Raw genomic sequence first — 24843 nt, forward strand, 5'->3', positions numbered from 1 at the left:
CTCCCACTGGCCACTCAGATGACCGGTGGGTTGGAAACTGAGGCAGAAAGACGGCAGAGAATCCAGGGGCCAGGGCGCACCTTTCCTGTAAAGAAAGGCCTCTGAGGAATGAAATGTGCTGTTGAGTGGACTCAGGAAGGATGCTGAGGGGAGGCTAGTTTCCTGACTTTCTAACCTCACCGTTACCAGGGACTGTGGATCAAATGTTGGGTCTCTGGGCTGTCCTGTCCCTCGGCTTCTGCTGAGAAGATTCCGAAAGAAAATGAGATTCTCATGAAAGAGTAATTAACAGCTGCCGCTGCAGGTGGCGGAAACGTAATTACATTTTTAGGAGCATCAGTGAGCCGTACAGACACCATCCTGCCAAGAACGGATTCTCTCTCCAAACTTCCACTCCTGGGGGCAACGTGCTCGAACGGCGCTTCATAGGACCAAGTTTCTGCATCTCGAGGGAGGTGCTCAGTTCTCATCTCCCAGGAACTGATGACGTCCCAGGTCTGCTACAGAGCAGTCGTGTGGGTCCTGGGCAGGCTGGTTGTAATAAGCCACTTCCACCACAGGATAATCTCAGACTGGAAACTACATGAACCGTGCTGGGCGTGCACGGGACCCAAGTGGTCGTGGAGACTGGGGTCCTCTGGAGCACTGGGGATCGCGAGCCCCCTGCGGGTTGACTCATTACATCTGGGGACCCCCTGTCACACCAGCTACCGCCCTACCCTCTGCCTCAGACCTTCCTGTGCAACGGGACTGCCTAGACGGCCTCAGGGCAAAGCTCCAGGTGAGAGGTCGAGGGGCGGACGTGGGCGGACGTGGGCAGGCCTGCGAGTCTGGAGTCTGGAGCCTGCCGTCACCACGCCAGCCTGCCTTTGTCTGTGGGCTGGAGCAGCAGGAGCGGCTGGGCTCTCCTGGGACTGGCTGAGAGCAGTGCCCAGACCTGAGCTGGGAGCCTCACCATCGGGTGGAGGAATCCTCCAGGCGGCTCTTGGTGGAAGAGGCCTGGGGGCGCAGGGCCAGGCATCCCGGGGGTGTCAGGGGCCGGAGGAACTGAGGGTGTTTCTCAGCCAACCTGAACTTGCATTTCTCCAGGGCCGGCCCAACTGCCAATCCTGGGCGGGCCCGATGGCAGGATCTAGTCGCCAGCCTCCTACGAACTCACAGATGGAGCTAGAGAACTGCCTTTGCCACTTACTTGGCCAGACACCCGTTTTATCATCTTTTTTGCATACAAGTGGTCCAATTAGTATTCTTTTTCCGAAAGTACTGATCCAAGTTATGGTTAACAAGCAAAAGGAGTCCTAATTTCCTGCCTTGCTGACTCCAACCTGGAATCCCAAACCCCCGTAACCGGGCTCCATCCTGTCTGTTAGGGCCACATGTGTCCCCTCAAAATTCACAGGTTGAAATCCTGACCCCTGGAACCCCAGAGTGTGGCTGTGTTTGGAGCTGGGGGGTCTTTAAAGAGGTGATTGAATTAAAACGCCATCACAAGGGTGGGCCCTGATCCCTTATGATTGGTGCCCTTATCAGAAGAAGAAATCTGGACACAGGCACGCACGGCGGGGAGATGGGGACACACCCGGGGGGCCGGGGAAGAGGCCGTCTACACGCCAAGGACAGGGGTCCAGAGCCGTCTCCCCTCAGGGCCTCAGAAGGAACCAGCCCTGCCGACACCTCGATCTCAGGCTTCCAGCCTCCAGAGCCGTGAGAAAATGAATGTCTGCTGTTCACGCTGCCTGGTCCATGGTACTTGGTTACGGGGGCCCTCGCTGATGCACACACTATCTCCCCACATCCCTGTGCCCGTGATTTCTGCAGAACTCCAGCCCAGGTGGGGCTGCCCACCTCACGGCCACCTTCATCCCAGCCTCTGGGCTTTCCTACGAGGCCCCGTCCATCTCCCCTTCACCTATCCCAGGGGTCGGGGAGCTGCGGCCCTTGGGCCAGACCCAGACGGCTGCTACTTTTGTAAATGACATTTTGCTGGAGTAGGACTGTGTCGCTGGCGGGTGTCACCTAGGGCTGCCTTCCCTTGGTCCGCGAGCCTTTTGGAGGGTGTGGGTGCTGCCCCCACCTGAACCGTTCACATTTCCCCCATTCCAGTAGGGCGCCCTCCAGGACCTGCTGCCCCCGAGTCCCCTCTCTGAGCCCCCCAGAACTCTGGGGTCTGTGAGAATTTTCAGTAACAACCAGGACGCAAGCCCTAGTCCCAGCCCTCCCAGCCGGTGTGTCTGGGAGAGTTATTTAACCCTCCTGAGCCCAGGTTTCCTCATCTGCAGAACAAAAGACAACGGTGCTACTTATGTCAAGGGCTTCTGAGAAGCGCTAAATGAAATAACATTTGTAAAGTAACTGTAAAACGGAAAGTGCTGTAAATATTTGCTAATATTACCAACGAATTTCCATTTGTTTTCTTCTAGTTTGCTCTTATTTCACGTGTATGTCACATGTGTCTCCCTGACACAATTGTAGCTTTCTCGAGGCCAGAGACTTCACATTAGAACTCTCTGGACTCCTTTCCAGGTCCTAGTGGTACTGGCTGTGGAATTACAGTAGACACTTGGCGTCTTCGTGGGGCTTCAGGGCTGCTCCGACGTGCTGGGTGGCTTTGGGGTCTGTCCTTCAGCCGCTCCTTCACCCGGTGCCCGGGAGGCTGCCCTTTGCAAAGGGCCCGCGGGAGGCACCAGCAGGACAGCGCCGTCAAGGTCCAATTGGGGCTGTCACCCTTGGCGCCTGCATTTTTATGAGCCTCTCCTTAAATCGCCCAGTTCTCAAGCCTCTGTTTGCTGTCAGGACCTGACCCACACACCTCTGGGTGCAGGCAAGGTGAACAGGATGAACCCATTGACAGGGAGGGGTCATCCCCAGAGCGGGGGTGAGGGGACCTGGTCTCCATCTCCAAACACAGAAAGTCTTTTCTGCCTGCTCAGCAGGTTGGTTCTACGAGGACCAAAGGGGTGGAGGGCGAAGAGTCTGCCTGCGCGTCGGAAACGTCCCCACGACGGCCTGGTTGCCTTCAGGGGCCAGGAGATGCCCACTCGCCTCGTCCACTCACTGCCTCCCGGATCCGGCCCTGCTCGAGGCCCTCCTTCTCCACTGCTGACTCGGGAAGGCCCGCGGCCAGGTGACCCACGAGGGCCAGAGGGGACCCTGCCCCACAGCACACAAGCGAGGACAGCGGATGGGCTCATACGGGACGATGCCTCCACTCCTTCCACTGAGCCCTGAACCCCATAAAAGGCGTTATCTAAGTCTTAATCTTAGAACTGTTCCAGAGTTTCTCAGGAGACCTGGGCTCGCTGGAAAGGCTGACTGTTCTTTAGAAGAGAGAGATGGTTTGAAACCCAGGGACCAGGGACCACTGTCTCCACAGCCAGAGGCCCGGAGGCGCCGGCAGGACATGGGATGCCCACGTCAGAAATGACTTCAAGGGGGGCCAACCTGGGTCGCCTGGGCCTTGCTGCCCCGACACCCTCCCCTCAGGGTCCTGGCTCCTATGAGGCTCGCGCTGTGGGCTCAGTGGCCCAGGAAACCCAGAGGGGGGGAAAGGACACAGAAGTTCTGGTTTTCAAACGGTGTCACGGGGCACCAGGGGGTGGGGGCAGGGTGGGACGCGGAACAGGCTTATCGTGCGAGAAGGGGTGTGTGTGGTCCATGAAGTGAGCAGGGGCAGGGGGCTGGCGGGGGGCTTGGCAGATTCAAGCAGCTCTCCTACTTCTGCTGATCGCATTGCCGGGGAATTCCTTTACTGGTGGTTCGCAAAGGAGGCGTGTAGATAGGGCATTTGCCTGATCCGGGAAGCAGAGAGGAGATGCAGCCTATGCCTTCTTCCCACGATACTGCGGGAGACCGAGCCCCCCGCAGATGGGAGGTCAGCAGGGTGAGGACAGAGGGGCTGCAGGGCTGGCCGGGTGTGGGAGGGGACAGGAGACGGGCGGGGTGGGGACAGGATGAGGGTGTGAGCAGGGAGAGCCCCTGGGATGCCTTCCAGCGCTGAGATTCTACCCCTGGATGCCTTCAAGGCACAGATGACATTTTTCAGGATGCTGGCTCTGGGAAAGAAAAGCAGAGACCGGCGCGGAGGTCAGCTGCCAGGGGCGGGGGGAGGCCGGGCTTGGTCCTCAGATGGTGGGCACTTTCCCCTTTGGCCGCCGGCTGCTCGGCCGAGAGGGAGAGGACCAGAGTCTGCAAAATGAGGACACGCTCTCCCTGGCCCAGCCCCCACGACGCCGGAGCACAGCACTCGAAGAAAGGCAGGGCCAGCGGGGGCTCAGGGTCTACAGAAAGCCGGGTTACGTCAGCACCGCTTTCACATTTCCTTGGGGAACTAAGGCCCAGGGAAGGAAGGGTTCGTGCGAGCTCACGGAGCTCTGAGTGGGAGAGCTGAGCCCACGAACCAGGTCCCCCGTCCCCCCACCCCCTTCCTGTCACCAGGTGTTTCGGGCCATAGGGGCTGCCTGGCAAAAGAGGGAGTGGGTGGTCTTCACAGCCAGACAGGCTTCGGTGTGGCACCAGGCTAAGCCTCCTACTGGCTGTCTTGTCTTGGGAAAAGCATCTGAACCCCATCTTCCTCATCTAAAAAACCGAGACCATAATACCGATCTTGGAGGGTTAAGCAAGGATCAAAGGTGACACAGGCCCGGGGAGGTGCTTCATCAGTAGTAATTCCCTGCGCACGCAAGGCCCAGACGCTGCATGGGTCCTACTGGGGGTGAAAAAGCAAAACGCGGCCCAAGCGGGGGCCTCAGGACCACGCGCTTGCATCAGAAAGGCCACCTGCAGTCCGAGCGCTCCGCCGCTCCCCAAGGTGGGCTGCAGTCACCACGTTCCCTTTGGGGTTGTCAGTGCTTCATGACTATTCATGATGTCCCTACTGTGTGCTAACAGTCACCTACCCTGACAGGGTCCCTGCCCTGGAAATGCTTAGCAGCTTGTGAGAAGACAATTTGTAAAAACTGTGATTACTCACGAGAAAAAGATTGAAGCGTGACTGGACAAAAGAGGGCTGCACTAAGCCCCCCTTTTGTGCCCCTTTAATTCTCCTTTTTAACCTTAAACTGAGGCCAGGACCCACCGGAGCCTGTGTTCTGTCCTGTGCACCTGTTCTCTGCCACGCCGGAGACGCTGGGACCACACCTGGCCTCCACGGTGGTCCATCGAGCCTCACACTGGGCGCTTCTGTTTGGTCAAGATGAAATGTCACGGGCCGTGGACCCTCTGGGGCTGGTACTGCTAGAGGTCTGTAGCTCAGCTGGAAAGAATTTTTCTTCTCTGAACCAGTGACACTAGTAGCAGAGTGATATGCGGCCTCAGCTCCAGTTTGGTTTTAAATAGATTTGGGGCTCAACATATTCTTTAATATGCGACAATTGGGTTAGTCTAATGACAAATGTCATCCCCTGCCACCGTCAGAGAAGCACACCATTTCCATTAGGAGTGATGCTTCCTGGCCAGATTAAGGCATGGAAAATAACTTCTGGTCATCAACAATCCCCTTCAGTTGCACTGATCTGATTAAACTCAGCAACAGAAAGAGGAATTTACAAATTAGATGCTGTTCTCTATTTATTACCAAAATGGCTGCTCTCCACTCCATCCAGGAGCTACAGTTGAGGTCTCGTTAAGTCTCAGCTGGTGATAACATTGAGCCCGTAAATCTCTCTCTCCGCCGGTGCACGAAGTGAGCCCCTCGCCGAAGACCGCGTAACGGACGAAATCAAAGCCCCGCCCCTCGGAAGGGAGTCGACCTTCTCAGCCGTACATGCATTCAGCGTTCCGGCCGTACATGCATTCAGCGTTCCGGCCGTACATGCATTCAGCGTTCCGGTCCTACAGAAGCAGCCGGGAAGCTATTCTGGGGCCTCTCTTAACCTTCTCCCGACTGCCGCGCGAGGCTGGCTAGCTGACCTCGCTGAGAGAAAAATAAAACAAGGATCCTGCCGGCAAGTCTCTGGATGTATTTGAAGAAGAACCGGGAGGAGAGGTGAGTACGTGAAGAAGAAGACCGAGGAACAGAAAACACCGTTTTCTCCCAGAAGTCAGAGAGCAGCGTTGACAGCCAAGAAACGGAAGATGAAAAATTAACTTGTGCGTCTGATTCATTATGTAGCCTCTGCGGGACCAGGTCTGGTCCTGACACGGTCACAAGGCGGGTCCAGGTCACCTACCATTCCCAATGGCAGAATTTCAAAGACTTCCAGGCCAGGACCCCACTCTTCTCCACTAATTTCCACCCTTTTCCAACCAATATGCACTGACGGCCTATCTGCCAGGCTCCGGACAGTGACGGGGATGCAAAGCTTCCCTCCCTTTCCAGGTACACAACCCAACCCAGCAGGGGATAAGATGGAAAATAGGTACACTAGGTCACGTACATCAGTGCCGTGACACAGGTGTGGGACAGGAATTGTGGGAGCAAAAAGGAGGGGCGTGAGCGCGGGAGGGAAGGAGGGGAGGGGTGCCCGAGGAGGGCTGGGAGCACGGCGGGTCCTAAGGCAGATGGCGGAGCTGGGCTCTCCAGGCGGGAGGGCAGGGTGGACCGGGCGCCGGAGGGTCTTCAGAAGGAGTAGCTCGCTTCCAGTGTTCAGGGGATCCTGCAGGAGACCCGGAGCAGAAGCTAATGTGCGTCAACTTCCAACTATAGACACAAAACCTAGAGCTGGAAGGTGTCTCTGCAGCTGTCTGATCCGACCCCTCCTTTTACAAACAGGGAAACCGAGAGAGGCACACTGCCCATCGGCTACTGGGCGGGGCCTGGAAGTCAGGTGGCCTGTCGTTCATTCTCAGGCCCCTGCTCGGTCTACAAAAACACAGCACGATTGTGCAGACCGGAAACCCTGGCCTCCAGGTAGGAGAGAAGGATGAGGGCCTTTCACCTCCTACTGCTGTGCTCGCAACTCTTCTAATCAAGGGGCGACTGAACAAATTGATAGAATCCATCCATTAAGGGATTATGGAAATTATAATTCATGGAAATGATTTTACACCACCTAAGAGGCTCAAAAAGCAGCTCTACAAGTCCTCCTGAAGCTTGGGGCCTCCTTGGCGAAAACCTAGATGCTCTGCCTGACGGTCAGCGACCAACCAGCCTCAGCTTCCCAGTCATCGCACGGTCGCGGCAGGAGCTGCGGGCAAGGGGGCTGGGACCCCCTACCGCCGGCCGTACTTTTCGCACCAAGAAGATGCTCACCCCCCCAGGTGGCAGCACCGATCTTTTCCTCTGTCTCTACTGCACAGAGCAGACATCACACCAAGCTGCTTGTCCTAGCTGGACCCACTGGCTGGAACGAGTATTAGTAAACACAACGAGACTCCAATTCTGAACGCTCCTGTCAGGAAAGGGGTCCTCAGTTTCTTCCCGCCCATGTGTGAGTGTACGTGCCTGGTGTGGGTACATGTGCTATTTTCAGAGAATTTTGTTAGCATAGTGACTAGCCTGATACTGGATACCATTATCCTATCTCATGAGTCACTGAAATGAGATGTAAGGCTTGGGCCGGCTGATTTGAAGCTTGGAATTGGGAAGGTAAACAAAGGCTTTTCACCTTCAGGCCAACCTGTCAGGCATTTAATTAGGGCTTTTCACCTCATCAGCAGGTTGTTGAGAACAGGTCTATTATCTCACCCCGGGAGCAGAGGCACAGACAAGCTCCAGGGCAGCTGTAATGGTTCTTTAATAGCTTGTGGCCCGTATTTTTGTTTTCTCTTGACCTCTGGTCTCGGAGGGCTCGTGCGCCTGCACCAGACGCATTCTGAGGCCCTCTGAACAGGACTTGGGGTCCGTTAGTCAAAACCAGCACTGTGCTTGGCAAGTCATTTTCAGAACATGTATTTAGGAACCATCAAAAGCTCCTCTGTCCAGACATTTAAAAATATCTTAATATCCTTAGTTTTTTGTAAAAAAAAAAAAAAAAAAAGCCTAACACTGAAGAACCTTATCGAAATTCAAATGTATGTTTTTGGAGAGGATAAACCTTTCTCACAGCTCTGTCTAGCGAGTTTCCCCTGCAGACCTCTTTGCAGGGGGTAAGTCTGGACAGTCTGATGAACTCGTATGAATTAAGTTTAAATTGCAAACAATGTATATTTTCACGAAGCTGAGTAAATGGCTTTCCTTCTTGTCCTAGCCTACTATCGGGACGTCACTGGGAACAGGACATTCTGACACCCCGCCTTCCTCGACGACCTCTACAGGACCCTGTCCACTCGGGGACCGCATGCTGAGAACAGGGTCTTAAGGGCAAACACGGTCTTCTTGCTCATCCTCTCCTTTGAGGAGGGGTGTGCTGACTGTCAACCCGGTGTGGATCCAGGCCAGGGGCAGGAGGAAGGAAGTCTACGGTCTTTGCAGTGAAGTCCAAGTACAGGCTTAAATTCGGGGGGTCTGGACATGAGCAAAACTGCTTGCTGTGTTCTGGGAAGGCCTGCCAGGTTCCAGCTGGGCTACCTCTGAGCGCGTTGTGTGATCTGTCCTGAGACAGTGTTGAAACCTACGTGTCTGTTTGGAGGAAGTGGATCTGTAAGCACTGTGAACAAGAGGAAAACCTCCCCTTGTCTGTCTTCAGAAATGAGCCAGGCTTGCAGGAAGCAGACCTATGACACCCAGCGCCCACCCCCATGTCCCCGCACTCACAGGGGGCCACGCGTGTCCCCACGGCAGCCGGATTCTGTGGTTTCTGATCCCGATGGAGCCGTGCACTTGGCTACAGCAGGAATCCGGGGTCTCCCACAGGGGTACAGAAAGATCATTGTGATGGACTGAACGTGTGTGTCCCCCCAAATTCATGAGTTGAAACCCTAATCCCAGTGTGATGGTATTTGGAGGTGGGGCCTTCGGGAGGCGATTAGGGTATGAGGGTGGAGCCTTTCTGAGTGGGATTCGTGCCTTAGAAGAAGAGGCCAGAGCACTAGGCAGGCGTCCATGGAGGAAGCAGGCCGTCCGTGAGCAGAGGACCTCCCAAGAACATGGCCATGCTGGGCCCCGATCGCGGACGTCAGGCCTGCAGAGCTGTGGAAGCCGATGTCTGTTGTCTAAGCCCCCGTCTGTGGAGATGTGTCACAGCAGCCCCGTGAGGGCAGAAGCAACACCTAACGTGGCCCCGCCGCCAGCGGTCCTCCTCCCCACTGCCTCTGCCCAGCCTCACTCCATCACTCGCCTACTGTGTGAGAGTCCATCCATCCCCTGCGGGACCACCCTCCTCGGGGCAGCTCCCCGAGGGCAGGGCTCTGTTGCTCCCAACGCGGCCCCAGCCCTGACCCTCGAACCACGAGGCCCAAACACAAGGTGCCACCAGGCCAGGGTTACAGCTGGTGCGATCGCTGCTTAAGGCGACGGTCCTTCCTGTTCTGCGGAAGCACACAGCTCTCCTGGCAGCACTGCAGCTGCCACAGAGGCCCGGGCACGTCCGTCTGATGAAGTGACCCAGAAGGACGGAGCCCTCACAGCCCTGTGTTTGGGGCTGTTACTCAATTCTTACTCTTCCATCAGCCACTGAATCATAAGGGCAGAGATCACACGAGGGGGAGCCACTGGGATGCTACCCAGGGCACCTCTCAGGGTAGTCACGGATAGAGACGGCGCGGGGCAAAGGGCTCCCACAGCCAAGCAGACGCGACAAACCAGCTCCCGGGGGTCCCTTGGGGGCGGGCTCTGCTGCATCCCTAGGTCAAGAACAGCCCGAGCTGTGCATCCCCAAGACGCCTGGGCCCTGCCGGCCCCGGTCCCTTCCTGTGGACGCCGGCCATCAGCGGAGGGCCATCTTTCCCGCCGTGACTCCCACTTCAGGCTGTGTCAGCCCCTGGAACCCCTGGGTCCCCCTGCTTCCAGCCCCCCGAGCCCCAACCAACTGTTCACAAAAGGAGCTGGGTGACCTTCCCACGGTGAACGTGTCCCCCTGCTCAGATCCCTTTGGTGGCTCTGCTGAACCCACAGGAGAAAGTCCACGCCTGAGGCCGTTTGGGACCAGTCTCAGCCCCGCTTCCGGATTGACCTTCGGTTTCACCCCAAAACCCGAGACTGAAGTCCTTCCCCCTCCCCTCCCCCCCTACTTGTTCTGCACTTTACATCTGCAGCTGCTTCCTCATCCCTTTGGCCTCGAGAGCCGCTACCAATCTGTGGGCAGCAGAGATGTGGCTGCGTGTCCACCACGCTCCCTCCCCGGCCGCCCCTGGTCATTTAGACTGTGTCCGTTCCCCCCGCCCCCCACCCCGGAAGCTATGGGGGCTGTAAACTGTTCTGGCCAGTGGCAGGCGATGCCCACTCTCCCAGGCCTGGCCTTTACATCCTCCCCGGGGCCTTCCAAGCGCCCTCTGCCTCCCTCCTCTCCTGCCCAGACGCAGGGGATCCGCAGAACCTCTGAGGCCGGGGGGAGGTGAACTTCCCTCCTGCCAACTCGACCCACATGGAACCAGGAGCAGGAAGCACCCTTCACCTTACCAAGCGGCTGAGACTTTCTTACTGCAGCACTTAGCCCACCTGACTGGCACGGCCGCACCCCAGCCCTGGCTCACCCCCCTCCATGCCCAGGTGACAACTCCCCATGTCAGCAGGCGACAGAGGCGGGAGCTGCCACCCTCTCCTCCACGGACAGCCTCTGGCAGAAACCGTGTCCTGATGCAACGGGGCTTTTCTCTCCCGGGTTCTACGTGGAAGGGAGGGGCGGGGGCGGGGCTGAGGCTGCTTCGGGATGAGCCCCGGTCACCAGGGGGTGGCTCGGAGGGAAATGCAGGCCGGTTCACCCCTCAGCGCCTCCACGGAGCTACCTTCAGCCCCCAGGTGTGTCCATCTGTTTGCAAAGCTTTACAAGAAAATCACAGCAGCGCTTTACTGGGGGCTACCTGGGCGGGCTGAGTGGGCGGATCCATTTGCCCGTGGGTTTGGTGGCCTCAGGGAGGTGACGTGAGCCCCCATGGTGAGGCTGTTGCTGGTTGGAGGACCCCCCCCCCCCCGCCCATTGTGCCAGGATCCTGGGACCGTCAGAGGTTCCGCCGAGGTGACCCTGCAGCCACATGACCCCGCAGCACTGAAGGTGATTACATCACATTCCTCCAGGTGCACACGCCAGGGCAGGACAAGGGCTGGTCGCTGCCCTGGAGCACCCTCCCTGCAGCCTCCCGGCTGACCAACACCCTCCTCCGACCAAGTTCAAGGAGTCCCGAACCGAAGGAAACTCCGACGGGCGGTGCCACTGATGTGCCCCCTTTCCAAGCACAGCTGCCCTTAGACCACTCCGGGCGGGCGGCTTCTGACCTCAGTGAACCTTCTTCTGCCTGAGCAAGATGTTGCCATGACTCCCTTTCACGCTCCAAACACAGTCCTTACAATCATAAAGCTCATCTCTCCCTGCTTTTAAAATCACACTCAGGGCCCTTTAGGGTAATGTTTAAGATCAGATTTTCCACCCCCCGCCCAGCCCTCCTTCCCTCCGTCCACCCCGCTCTGCGCGTTAGACCGAGGGTGTTACAGATGCTACGACGGAGGGGTTAGAGGGACCTCTTCCAGATGCTTCTGGCCGGAGAGGCAGGGGGGTCCCTGCACCACCAAGGGCGGGGCTGAGGAGGGGTCCGGGCGGCGCTGGACTCAGGCCCACATCCCCGAGGTCGGGGGCAGCGTACAAGCTGTGGGACATGACACGTTACCTTCTCTGAGCCCAGCTCCCCGGCTACAAAGGGGGCGTCAGTGCCCACGGGAGATAATCCCGGGGAGGACGAAACGAGACCGTCCCTGTCCTGCTCCCTCTCGCGCCCCCGTCCTGTCCGCCTTGGCGCTCTAGCCCAGGAGAGCCCGCAGATGCCGACCCTCGCCCACTGTCCAACCTCGGGATCCAAAGAGCAGCTCCACACCAGCTGTGGAAGAACGACACCCTCGAGGAGAGCGTGTGAATGAGAAGGTCTCGCCCTTGCTCCACTGGCTGCCAGCTTTCCCTTTTACTGTGTGGCTTTCACACCCTCCTTCCTTCCAGAAGCTACTCCACCATCTAAAGAAGATGGCTGTGGTGTCTACAGCCGGCTGGCAAGCTCCCCCAGAGCTGGTTTTGCTTTAAGAAGCGTAGGACGGCTCGCCTAGGCTGGGAAGGGACACCTGCTTCTCACCGTACGCTCGACGTGGCCCTCGGGGGCCCCTCCACTGCACCCAGTCTGGGACACTGGTGTCTACAAAGTCATGGGTCCGACAGCAGAACAGCCAGACTGCTCCATGGCGGACGGGCTGTCTGTGGAGATACCACCCCCGCCGGGGTCCTGTTCTGACCCGATTCCCGAGTGAGGGTCTGCATACAACATGGGTGTCTGGGACCCGCCCAGGGGAGTTGTTCCCAGCAGCCCAGAAGAACCCATGAAACAGCCTCACTGCAGGGCCCCGGGCCGCTCGTCTCTGCGCTGCCTCTGAGCCCCGACGGCCCGCATCACCAGCCCAGGCGAGCTGTCCCCACCTGATCTCTGCGGCGGTTTCCAGCACTGACGTTTTAGGGTTTGATTATGACGAGCTAAGGTGATGCGCGGGGCAGCCGAGGCGTCTGCTGTCCCGCAGGGTGTGGGGTTAGGGTGGCCTCCAACACGATAACTTTGGGTCCAAAGTAAGAAGGGAGTCGGGAAAAAAGCCGTTGCTAGTGTCTTTCTCATGCCGTCTGACCAGGTGCTGGTGGGATGCTGTCTCAGGACTCCAGGCGTGTGGCAGCCATGCCCACGAGTAAGTCCAAGGAAAACTGATTAAATTGTAAAAAAAAAAAAAAGCTCAAATAATGATGCACGTGCCCTTGACACGTATACCGTGTAGACCAGTGATGTTCAGATCACCGCTCTCGAGCCCCACAGGACCCTTCCGTGGGCAACCTGCTGCCCTCGGAGGCCCTCAAATCTCCATGCGTCAGTAACATGCAACCCCAGACGCCGCAGGGCAGCGGTGGCCACGCGGCTCTGCTGGTGAACGGTGATCGCAGAGGGGCTCCTGCGAACAGAACTGAATACGCTGGATAAATGCTTAACCTGCTTATAACTCAAGTGTTTTGGTTCCACGGTCTGTCTTTTCCAGGTTCATCTGCACAAAAGTCTGTCTTCGAGGACTGGGCCTGCACTGAAATGGTCTTAACGACATGAGAGAGAGATTCCCATATGCACAGATACTTAATCCATGCATTCTTTGATCTTGAGGAGGAGAAAGAAAGAAGAGAAGAAATTCCCGTCCCACGAGGGCGGGGATTCTTGAGGACTTTGTGCATCGCTACATCCTCAGGGCCAGAAACAGCGCCAGACACAGAGCAGACCTTTAATTGCTTGATGGGTGGATGGGTGGGTGGAAGGATGAACGAACTGAGTGTACTTTAACGTATTTTTTATGTAATTTACCAGCCAACTCATTGACTCTAATTACTTAGAGAAACACCTCAAACGATGCCCTCTCTCTGCTGCCTTCCCGAGCCCTGTTCTTTCCACGGCCACAGTGGCATCTGTAGCTCTTGCTCGAAAAATGGATAACTGGGCTCCCCGTGGGCGAGCTCAGCTACCACGCAATGACGTGTCACGGAACTGTGTCCGCACTGGAGCCACCCTGTGTCACCAGCGCCCGACAGCTGGCATTTCCTAAGTGCCGACGGGGCTCCTGCCTGGGGCACAAGCACGAGTGTCCAGAGCCATTGGTCAAGAGTGATAATACCCTTTTCCCTCTTTTCTCAAAAGACGACTTAATTTTTGAGCTGAAGAGAACTGGCAAATACACTGTATTGTAATCTTTTAGCAATTTCAAAGGCAAAGACACTACTTTGATAGAAACGCATACCATTAGTAGCAGCATTTCTTCCCTTGTATTTGTTTCAAAGGGCAAACTACAAAGTTCTGAAGATCAGAATATAGTTTCTGAGCCGCGGGCCTACCTTTTCTGTGGATCTATTAAGTGGCCAGTCCCTTAACAAGCCCATCTCGTCCACTCTGCTCTTCTTTTTTTTGTTTTTTTTGCGGTACGCGGGCCTCCCACTGTTGTGGCCTCTCCCGTTGCGGAGCACAGGCTCCGGATGCGCAGGCTCAGCGGCCATGGCTCACGGGCCCAGCCGCTCCGCGGCGTGTGGGATCTTCCTGGACCGGGGCACGAACCCGCGTCCCCTGCATCGGCAGGCGGACCCCCAACCACTGCACCACCAGGGAAGCCCCACTCTGCTCTTGACCGGACTTCCCTGCCGCCCCGGCCTCTGGACAGGCCTCCTGGCTCCATACCCAAGCGTCTCTCATTCAGTTCCTCACGTGCCTCTATTTTATCCTCTGTCTTGTTTTCTTAGATGCCCAGTCCCTGGCCCCCTCCCCCTAGAACCGGCCCGCCACCATTTCCACGACGGAAGGCGGCAGGCTCCGTTCCGTCCTCTGAGGCCAAGGCTGAGGGTGAGAAGCAGACCCCAGGCTCCTCCAGCCACCAGGGACGAGCGCAGGGGAGGGACGCCAGACTTCATCCACATAAGGGCTCGTGAGAACCCTGGCAGAGACTCTGTCCACTGGGGCAGGCGGTACACTGTGCTCTTCCCAGAGCTCGGGCAGAAAGAGGGGGTAGATGGGCCTCGTCCACTCGATCCGCTCCAGCAGCAAAGAATTCTCCATCAGGGTAGGACAGGGAAGCAGCACACCTGTCCTCAGAAAAGAGCAGGATAACTGTGTCTCTGTGGACGGCCACCGAGTGCTGCGCGGGCAGTGGACACACAAGTTTCTACGAACGTGTAAGAGACACGCTCCTACCATCCGTGGTGAGCTGGGCTCCACCGTGGCCAGGGTGCAGACCGGAGCCCACAGCCCGCTCCTGTGCTTCGCAGCAGGTGTCGACGAGGCTCCCAGGCTAGCTCACTATTCACACACGGCTGGCTGCCACGGACCATCCCGCATCCATGATCCGTCAGCAGCGGAATGGACGCTGCCGGCGTCTTTCCAGGAAGATTCTCAGCAGCATCGCCGCTCACTGTTCTAATCCGTGTAAGGCCTTGTTGTCCAACGTGCAAAAACTCCTTAGCAGAGCGTGAAGGCCTCCTCGTTACCAGTCCCTGGCTGTGTGTGTGTTTTAATTTTGTGTTCATTCCTTGAGCAGAGTTATCGGAAAGCAAGTCGTGGAAGGCTGTATTCAATCCGTCTCTGAAACAATGGAGGCGGGCCTGCTCTCTGCTCACACCCAAATTGTCTTCCTTCTCTCTCCACCTGCTCCCCCTCCTAGATTCCCACTTAGAGCTCAGGTACCAACGAGCAGGGACACGCAGAACCCGGCCAGGGGGCATGAACACAACCGGCAGAATCTACGCCCACGCACAAGGCCACCGTATCCGCGCGCGCGTCGGGATACACATGCACACACGCGTCCTGCGCCCTCCTGGCCTCTGTCAGGACACAGCGATGGACACCCTGCTCCCCCGTCAGCCCCCGGAGCCTCAGCGGGTCTCTCTCCTCCCTCTGGGCCTGGGTACCTTTCTAGCTTCCCCCGCTTATCTGACTGGCCCCGCTCAGCAAGCATGTCGGCTATTTAACCTGCTTGGTTCCTTGGTCAGAAACGTCCCGATTCAAATGTGCGCAACCCCAGGAAGGGGGCCCGCGGGAGGAGAAGAGAGGGGCTGGGGTCGGTTTCTAAGACCTAAAGCTATTCTGCCGGTTTCCTCCGGGTTTCCCCAACCTTCCCATTCAGCACCTTCCCAGATCTTTGAATCTAGCCTCCTCGAGAGAAACCTTGGGCTCTTTTCCCTGAGAAAGCGCAGTGGTCCTTGGAAGGGGAGGGGGGAGCCTGCTTTCCGGTGGTGGTGGGGGAGATGGTCCCGTCTGAACAAGCCTGGAGCAGGACTCCTGCCCCGGCCCAGGGAGCCGGAGCTGGGAGGAGGATGTCGGATTTAAAACCAAGAGCCCGACTGAGCAGTTTCCCCCGTCCCGGGACCAGAGGCTCTAGGACGACTATAGCAGGCTTTGCTCCACACGTGGCACTGATTTTTGAGAGCAGAGAAGATGGCTACAGGGGCCGCACCGTCAGGACGGGGGGAAGCCCCCCGCCTCGCCCAGACCCCAGCCCCAGTCGGGGAGGCCGCTCACTGTTTCGGGGTTTCTCCTCGTCCAAGCCCTCGTCCTCGTTCTCGGGGTCGATGTCCTCCGCCTGCGTGATCCAGTCCAGGTAGCCCTTCAGGTCCTCTTCCAGCTGCTGCTTCTCCCGCAGCTTCTGGAAGTCGCCCCGGGCCTTGGCCTTCTCCCTCTCTTTGGAAAACTCTCTGGCGAGAGGGCGGAGGGACAAGAAGAACAAAGCATTAATTGCTTCGCATGGGAAGCCCCCGGCCGCACCTGCGCTGCACAGACCGCTCCCCCTGCCCCGGGTCTGATCTGCTCTCACGAAAGAGGACGGAGTCACTGGGGCGGGGCGCTGCCTGACTCGGGGCACGACTGTGGGGTGGACCAAATCCACTGCCCTTCTTCCTGGGCCACGATGGCAAGCTCTGCCTCTTCGTGACAAACGTTCTCCAATGACCTGGAAAGGCCTTCCGAGCAGTAACCCGGCGGGACCCCCGCCATAGCCCCGGGAGACGAGGACCTGGGGTCAAGCTGAGGCCCAGCCCCTGCACTGGCTCTGCCAACCCTGGTGCCTCCTCGGGGGCTCAAAATCGGCCGCGGCGGGATACGTACACTGCGGACATCGTCCAACGTTACAAACCAGGGCTTCTGCCCGCAAAGAGCCAGTCGTTAATGTTTACCAGGACACCACTGATGTCAGGCCCAGGAGACCTCACCTCCTCACCCCCCGTTCTCATTTCTAGGGTTTGTTCTGCCCCGTTCAGCAAGCCTGGAGGGGTTTCTAATCTAGAGAATGTTCTTTCCCACATGGAGGGAGACAGAAGAGGGTTCCAGACACAGGAAAATGTCCTGGGGGTGCCCTTCGGGTTAAAAAGGAAATCTAATCAGAATGGAAAAATACGTAAAATCAAGATGATATGAAAGTTAAATGAGGCGTTCAGTCTAAAGCAATGATGAGTAGAAACTAAAATTGAGCCGGGATTTGCTGGAAGAAGAGCTTATTGAAAAATTTTGGAGAGTGTCTGCTTCTTTCCTATTTTCTATGATTCTGTCCTTATTTTCTCTCTGACCTTGAATTCACTTTCTGAGCCAGGAGGGACCTGGCAGCCAAGAGGGGAGTCAGGGAGGCTGGTTCTCACTCTCAAAGCAAGTCTGTGCCTTTTCTTCCGAAACAGATAGGAGCAGCCTGCCTCTGACCTCCGGTCTCTGGGAAATGGGGCTCCTGGTGTGTGTGTGTGTGTGTGTGTGTGTGTGTGTGTGTGTGTGTGTGTGTGTGTGTGTGTGTGTGTGTGTGTGTGTGTGTGTGTGTGTGTGTGTGTTGGGGGGATTCTTGGTTTCTTCCTAGAGACGTGACTCCTCCTTCCCTCAGCAGTTGAGGCCTAGTTCAGGGCGGGAGGCCGCAGAGTCCACCTGGAAGGGATTCCATGCACTCCATGGGAGGCCCCGTGGAAGGAAGGACACACCGACAAGCCATGGGGCAGGAAGGCTCATCCCCGGAGCCCCTGCGCCCACCGTCCAGGATCTGCATTCATTGCAGCTGCGGCAGGAGCAGACCTCAGCCACCACCCTTCATGGTGAGGGTTGGGCCGGGAGGGGTCTGGGGGACGTTTTCACCAGGAGCCGAGCTCCCGAGCTACGAGTTCTCTTTGCTGCTTTGACGACGCTCTGGTTGGGATGGAACGTTCTTCTTCACTTTGATTGACTCCAGTTCGAATCGGACCGAACTTGCTCTTTCTTGGGCTTCCTGGCAGCTGGCGGCACCATCCCTTCCTTCCCAGGGCAAAGGGGCTGCACTGACAGCTGACAGTGTGGATGGAGGCCTTGCCTCCATGGCGGATGGGCCCGGAGAGTCCCCAGCTCTCCGCACCCACCACTCCTCCCGGGGCTGCAGTTCGCCACCCGGAGAGTCACTTCACGGAGCGGGGCCCCCCTGCAGCCCCCAGACTGCAGCTCCAGGCGCCGCCCAACTGCCCTTCCGCCTCCACACACTTGAGAGCTCCATGCCTCGTGCAGCGGTTTGGGTGGAAGGGTGACTGAAGAGCTAAGAGGCCGTGCTTCTCCTGGAGCCGGGATCAGACCAGAGCCGGGAAAGCTGGCCCAGCCGTGCGTCACAGCATCTGCTCTGCAGAACCGAGGCCCACGACTTCTAGGAACAGACAGACATCCGGGAGAAGAGGAAATGAGGTTTCCTGGGGTGCGAGGGGCTCCGAGAGGCAGCAGAGCCAGGAACCCGCGGAGTATGGGCACAGCCTGGCCCGGGCCGGGAGGAGGTGAGGGGCTCCCTCTCCGGGCTCCACGCAGCAGGGACGTGCAGGGCAGCAGCGCCCTGCTCTCTTCGTCTCCTCGCTGGATGTCCCATGCGGCCTGGGCCCAGGGGCTGGAGCCGGCTGCCCGGTCAGTCGCGGCGGGTCTGCGCGAAGGCGGGAGCACGTCCTGTGCACGCAACGGCCGACAGGACAAGCGCGGTGGAGAGCCCGGGCCGGGTGCGCACTTGCACAGCTCGCAGGGGCAGCTGCGCGAAGGGTCCGTCGAGGCCCCGCGGTGACCGGTGCGGCTGGTCCTCATCACCCGCGGACTCCGTGTCTGCAGACCCGCCTTCCCGCTAGGACTTCTCGTCACGCCATCCACACCGCGAGCCCTCGCGGTCGCCGCGGATGCGCAGAAAGGCGGGACCTGGGGTCACGTTCCTGGCTGAGGTTGGACGAGCGGCCGCTCGCCTCCTTGGTGGTGCAGCTCATACTGTGAATAAGAGCCTTTTTACAGCCCATTTCCGCATTTTGTGCTTTCCGATGGTGATTCTTCTGATTAAAACGCCCCCCGAGCATGGAGCTGCCGTGCAGTCTGTGACCCTAAGGGCACGAGGACTGGGAGGTGCCTCACGGGGCAAGTCCGTGTGTCTGACAAGCGGAATCCAGGCCTGAGTTATGGGCTGTGGGTTGAGAGCTGGGTGCGAACAGATCAACACGGTGCCTTGAACGAGGCGACTTCACACAGATGCACACACACGACAGCTTGTGTACTGACAGCAGCGTTGTGTCCAGAGCCTCGCAGGCACTTAACCCCACATCCGCTGAGGGCAGAGGCCAGTGGGCACTCCGTGGAACGAGGCTTCCAGGAATCACGCGCGTCTCCCCTGCTCCAGCCACGAGGCAGTGTGCCCGGGCACTTCTGCTTCCTCGGGACCTGGAGGTAGCGTCTTAACTGTGGCCCGTGGTCATGGATGCTTTCAGGTTGTAAAATGCCCATCCTCAGGCCCTCTGCCCCATCTCCCCGGGGGGACAAGAGCTGGGCGCCCACCCTCTAAGAGGTCCCGGGCCCCTTGTCACCTGAAGACACACGTCTTCTGTGTTTGCAACCACTTAAAACCAAACAGTAACCAGAGTCCAGGGTCCAGGGACTTTCACCCAATGGCACCTTCTAGTGCAGCTTCCAGAATCTTGTGGCTGCCGTCACTGTAATTCTCATGGCTAGAGGCTGAGGTCTCTGGAGGGGCAGGTCATACAATCTGGTTCTTATCTGACTAATATCATTCCTATGACATGTGAGGATCAAGAGATGATGACCGTGGAAGCGTCTGGAAAAAACCCACGAGATGCACATTTACACGGACGCCTCCAGGCTCAGCAGGAATGGGTTTCCAGACAAAGGACGGCCGTCCCTCTGATGACCAAAATCTCTGAATTCCGCCTTTAAAATGGAGGCTTTGCAGAGTGTCGCTCTCCCTGCTTTCCTGAGCAGACGACCCCAAGCACACCTGAGCCCTTCCTCGGTGACAGCAGGGTGCAGTTCATGAGGACAGTTCCCGTGCTGGGCTCTGAAACGATGACAATACCCTTAACTGGCGGACGCAGGGTGTCGGCCCCCAGCTCCAAATGCTCCAAGACTGCAGTGCTGCTGGGGGAGCTCTGTTCTCCCTCGAGGGCTGTTGTGTCTGCAGGGCCGCTGGCCCCCAGCTCAGGACCTGTCCGCAGCCTTCAGGGCTGGGGCTCCCCAGCTTCCTCGGGGACCCCTGGGCTGGTCCCCCTGTCCTTACTGCAGTTCCCGCCCGTCTCCTCCCAGGTCTTGGCTGTCATCTGAGGACACAGGATTAACCAGGCCGATGGGCTTGGAGACGGTGGAGCCTGGAGGACGGGGACAGAGGCTGTGGGTCCACACTGCGTGGGTTGAACCTCGGATCCTCCAGGCCGCACCAGTGAGAACTGGGGTAGTTCCCGCAGGTAACCTTCACTCTTCTCCTCTGTGCAGGTGACACCCGCGTGGCCTCAGCGCGCGGGGCTGTCGTGGGCGGCAAAGGAGCGCATCCACCGAAGGCGCCGAGCCCGGGGCCTGCCGTCGAGCTGCTGACCGCTGACACCACCCTGAGACGGGCCTTCCGTGAGCGCTGAGAGGTTTCCGAATGCTTCTGGAAGGCCGGCCGCTGGGTGAGTAGGCGTACGGCTGTGCTCCAGGGTAACGACCGCACTGCTGTCCGGACTTCTCGAGACACGGCGAGCACCACGCGTGCTCAGCCGACGGCAGCCTGGCTCTGGGCCTTCTCACCGCGTGGCCAGCCCTCTGGACAGGCCGGGAAGGGGAGCTGATCACGCTGGGCAGAGGGCGCCCGGGGCCGGTGGAGCCCTGGGAGATGTTCCCCAGCAATGTGGGGAGGAACGGGGCAGAAGCGGGTGTGAGGAGGGGCCCGGGGACCCTGAGCAAGGGCTGGGGTCACAGGCCCTGACTAGACGGGGTTTCTGGAATCCCGCAGGCTCCACACACCTGCTGTCACTTGAACCAAGACCGGCCCTTCAAGGTCACTCTGCCTGCCCCCAGCGCTGCCGCCATCCACCCCCACCTGGACCCGCTGGGGGAGCCGAGGATGACCAGGCAGAGCCTCTGCTCGAGGGGGGCTTCGTGGTTGAGGCCTCAGCCTCCACCTCAGACCCCTGGGGGGGGGCTTCACCGCTCAGACTCGCTCCTTGTCTCTGCAGGGAGAACGGGGAACCACTTTTTTCAAGGTTCAGAGCCCTGGCGTGTTACAGGTCCAGCTTGTTCAACGTTCGTTTGTGGGGCAGTGGCAGGAAGATGGTGCTGGGCTGTGTCTCGTGCTGACAATGACCAGTGAGGGGACCCCGTACAAGCCACACGGCGTCTCAGGCTCCCTCCCCTCGTGTCTGGAAGCAGAGCGTGGAGCAGGTCTAACCTGTGACGACCCTGTTCAGTAATCTCAGCTCTGACAGCCTTCGAGTAAGCAGCGATCCCAGTGAGGACAGCACTGCTGTGTGCTGACTCGACGGAAGGCACCTCACTCTACCATCCCAGCGACCGAGGAGTCGGGCTTACGATCTCCGTTTTGTCAGATGGGTGAGTGACACTTAAAAGCCTTCTGCCTGGAGCTCCAAATTTCTGCCTTGAGTGGGTGATGAGGTTGACGTTTCAACGCTCTTCCTGACGACTCCTTATAAACAGGGCATTTTCTTGTGTCGGACACAAAATTGGAAACCCTTCCACCCTCCAGGCAGCTGACCGGGGCGTCTGCCGGCCTGCGTGTCACTGTCACCCTGACGGAAGGTGCCAGTCCCTGTGCAGCCGCTCGCGGCAAAGGCCCGGGGGGACGTAGCCCCCGACAGCACCCCCGTGGGGAGGGGCGAGGACAGAGGTGGACTCTGTCCCTCCGCCACTTCCAGGACTGACCCCGACGCTCCTGCGAGGCCTTGGGCTGCGGCAGGCGGGGGTGGGAAAGCTTCCTCCCTCGCCCGACTCTCCCCAACATCACGTCCGCAGAGACGGAAGAAAGGCTGTGAAGCAGCTGCCCCTCCCCACGTGGCGAAGGCAGAAAGTGTCCCTGGGAGCCTTCAGGCGATGGCCTTGCATGGCTGGTGAGGGCTCGGGAAGAAGAGAGTGGGCCGAAGAGGCGTCCAGTGGGCCCGAGGTGCAGAGGTGGCCGCCCAGGGCTCCTCGGGCCCCAGCCACGGGCTGCCTCGGCCACGTTTTAACTTCATCCCAGCAAAGGCTGAAATTAGGCGGGCCTTGCACTTGGAGCCAAGCAGACAAAGTTAAAGGAAAGTGGATTCTATCTCCTCTGTGCTCCAGTGATCGATGGCTTCAAACAGCTGAGCGCCCTTCCTTTCAGAGAAGGGATACAGAGATGGACGGCCCAGTCTGTGATGAGCGCCAAAGGGAATGAGCATTTCAGTCTGTTTTGTTTACTTGCATTTTAGCTCAAACTCCTGGTACCCTGGCCCAGTCAACACTGGGTAAAGGGGGCCTGCGTCTTCACCGCCAGCCCTGCCCTGGACTGTGGCTGGAGAGATAGGGCAGGTACCCATCTGCGAGGCTGCCACGCGGGCCAGAAGCCCACGGCCCACGAATCTTCCTCCAGTTCCTCTGCCCAGCCCTTCCCACCCAAGGGGCTCAGCTGCTCTGGGGTTCCTGAAGAAGCATCCTGCCCTCCTGGACAGCCAGGGGTGCATGGGTGGCAGGAGGCAGGTGGGCTTGGGTACCTCTCACTGCAGCCCAAACCAGTGGGCTCGGCCTTGTGCCTCAGATCTCTGCCCAGCCAGGCCAAGGACATTCACTTCAAGGCTCCTGGGGTGGCCCCATGTCCCAGGTTCATCAGAGTCAGAAAAAGAATAAAGCCAGGAAAAGCAGAAGAGTAAGTGAGATAAATGGGAAAATCAGGGCCTTTTGTTTGGTCCTGCTTACCCGCTAAGGACACCGAGGACCAAGTTAAGTACAAAAAACGACCCTATGATGATTAGTGTAACAAAATAGATCCAGGGCCAGTCCCTTCCCACGGCATCATTGACCTGCAAGAACGGAATCACAGTTAGTACAGCTCCCAGAGCAGCCGAGCACGGCCCTGCCCACCCCGGGCCCGGCGCCGACCGGGCAGCACCGGGACCGGGGCCTCTAGGTCATCAGAGGCCAAACGGCCCGCCCAGCCGACGGCCAGCATCCTGGCTCCGTGGAGACGTTTTCTGTTTCTCCTGGGCCTGGTGACGGATACAGCGGGACCTGGGGCCTTGCTCAGCTGCGCCGTAAAGAGGACACAGAAACGGTCAGCTTACCCGCTCAACACACCAAGAACCAGATTTAGAACGAAAAAGGATCCAAAGATGACCAGACTGACAAAATACACCCAGGGTAACTCGTAGCCCATAGCGTCCTGCATCTGGAAAGACGAAGGACAGTTAGGAAAGAGAGAAGCAGGAGTGAGTCAAAGCAAGTGGGCAGGGAGGCAGGGAGCATGTGAGTAGAGGCTGGCGTGGGAGATCACTGTCACCGGGCACCACCTTGACCCAAACACCCCGTGACCTTGACCTAAGCAAGAAGGGCCTCGGCAGGCTCTGCCTCAGGGGAATCTCGCCTGGCGCTCTCTGACCCTTTATTTTCTGGAACAGAATTTTCCTCCGATGTTATCTATTCAGTTGTCTAAGAAGCTGGGTCACCTCTAAAGTGGTTCTTCCTACGAGATGGTTTTCGCTCAGTTGGGTTTATGTGGCCCCTGCGCCCGCCACCCTGGCCTCAGCGCTCAGGGACTAGCTGGGGGCTGGAACCTTCGGGCACACGTGGGGAGGTGCCTTCCCCAGGGGGTGACCCCTGCGCCTGGAGTTTAGGGTGGACCGTGCAGTCTTATCGGCACCACAGGCCTCGGGCCGGGGAGGATGGCTGTTCAGGCTGGACTCAGGGGACAGCTCCTGTGCCTGCAACTCACGGGACCGCGGATCCCCGTGGGAGGTCGACGCCCCCGAGTTTCCAAATTCCTAAGTGCACAGGCTCCCCGAATGACCTACACCCGTGGTTCTCAAGGTGCTGTCCCTGGCCTCACCGGGGCACCTGGGAACGAGTTTGGAACTGCACACTCTGGGCCCTCCGTCCACATGGGGGGCGCCCGGCGACCACGTTCTCACCAGCCCTGCAGTGAGTCTGATGCGAGCCGGGGTTTGAGGACCGCTGGTCCACGGCCCCCAGCCTCCGAGGCAACGGCACGACAGAGGCTGATTCCCTGCACTCAGGTCCACGGGGCGGCTCGTGTGTCCTGAGAAGCACTGATTGGTTTTCGGTGCTGCCCCCGCGCGTCCTTTCCAAACCTGCTCTCGTTTACCCGGGGTTACATTGTCTCATTGGAGGCAGCTCGCCAGCGTGACCACAGGGCAGAGAGCAGAGCTCTGTCCCGCCCTCGGGGTCGCTGGTTTGAGCCACGTAAGGAAAAGTTTCCCAACACGCGACTTTCCCAGGTCACGATTCAATCCAATGTAACGCGAGTCTGTGGACATCCTCGCTGCCACGCGGCCGCTGTTTTCCACGCAGCATGTACACTTTCCGAGTGTATAATCTACTCACTACTATGCATCGTTTGTCCTCCGTGCTGGGGTGCAAGTGGCATGAGGACGGGCGTTGGGTGTAGCCTGTGCCCCCAAGTGCCCAGAACAGGGCCTCGTATAAGGCAGGTGCTCAGTGAGGCCAGCCGGGTGGACGGACGGGCCCCCTCTGTGCCGGCCCCGCTACCCACGGGAGGCCTTTGCTGTAGGGGGGGACAGCAAGGGGGGGTGACAGGTCAGTGGACGTCGGGTGGCGAATGTGGCTGCAGGGGTGCGTGTGCACAGCCACGGGCCTCCAGGAGAGGCTGCAGAGGCCGGTGAGGCCGGATCAGGCAGCCCGGGGGTGCCACTTGGGGGGGGAGGGCAGGAGCAGTAAGGCCGCCTGGAGGCCGCGTGGTCCTGCCCCAGGAAGGGATTCCAGGAACTGGCAGGTGTTGGGATGGTGCCGGCAGCGTGAAGCACCCAGCACGATGGCGAGAGGAGGGCAGGGCACCGCGATCCGCGGAGTCAGAGGCTGCCCCGTCATGGGAGTGGGAGC

General features: G+C 58.7%; 1 protein-coding gene across 11 annotated transcripts in view; it reads right to left on the reverse strand.

The window, feature by feature from the left end:
* The window catches only part of CACNA1C (calcium voltage-gated channel subunit alpha1 C), a 462295-nt gene that overhangs the window by 115259 nt on the left and 322193 nt on the right, over window positions 1–24843 (reverse strand). For 6 of the 11 annotated variants that reach the window (XM_012539272.3, XM_049694801.1, XM_012539283.3 and 3 more), the window contains exons 8-9: window positions 22687–22790; window positions 16036–16208 (exon numbers count right to left, since the gene is read on the reverse strand). In XM_012539272.3, coding sequence (XP_012394726.1) covers window positions 16036–16208; window positions 22687–22790 — 277 coding nt within the window. Of the gene's footprint in view, window positions 1–16035; window positions 16209–22686; window positions 22791–23051; window positions 23156–24843 lie in introns of all 11 variants that reach the window. The other 5 variants (XM_049694803.1, XM_049694804.1, XM_012539276.3 and 2 more) reach the window with 1 other exon arrangement.

Source organism: Orcinus orca, chromosome 11 (genome assembly GCF_937001465.1).
Source record: "Orcinus orca chromosome 11, mOrcOrc1.1, whole genome shotgun sequence".
NCBI classification, from domain to species: domain Eukaryota; kingdom Metazoa; phylum Chordata; class Mammalia; order Artiodactyla; family Delphinidae; genus Orcinus; species Orcinus orca.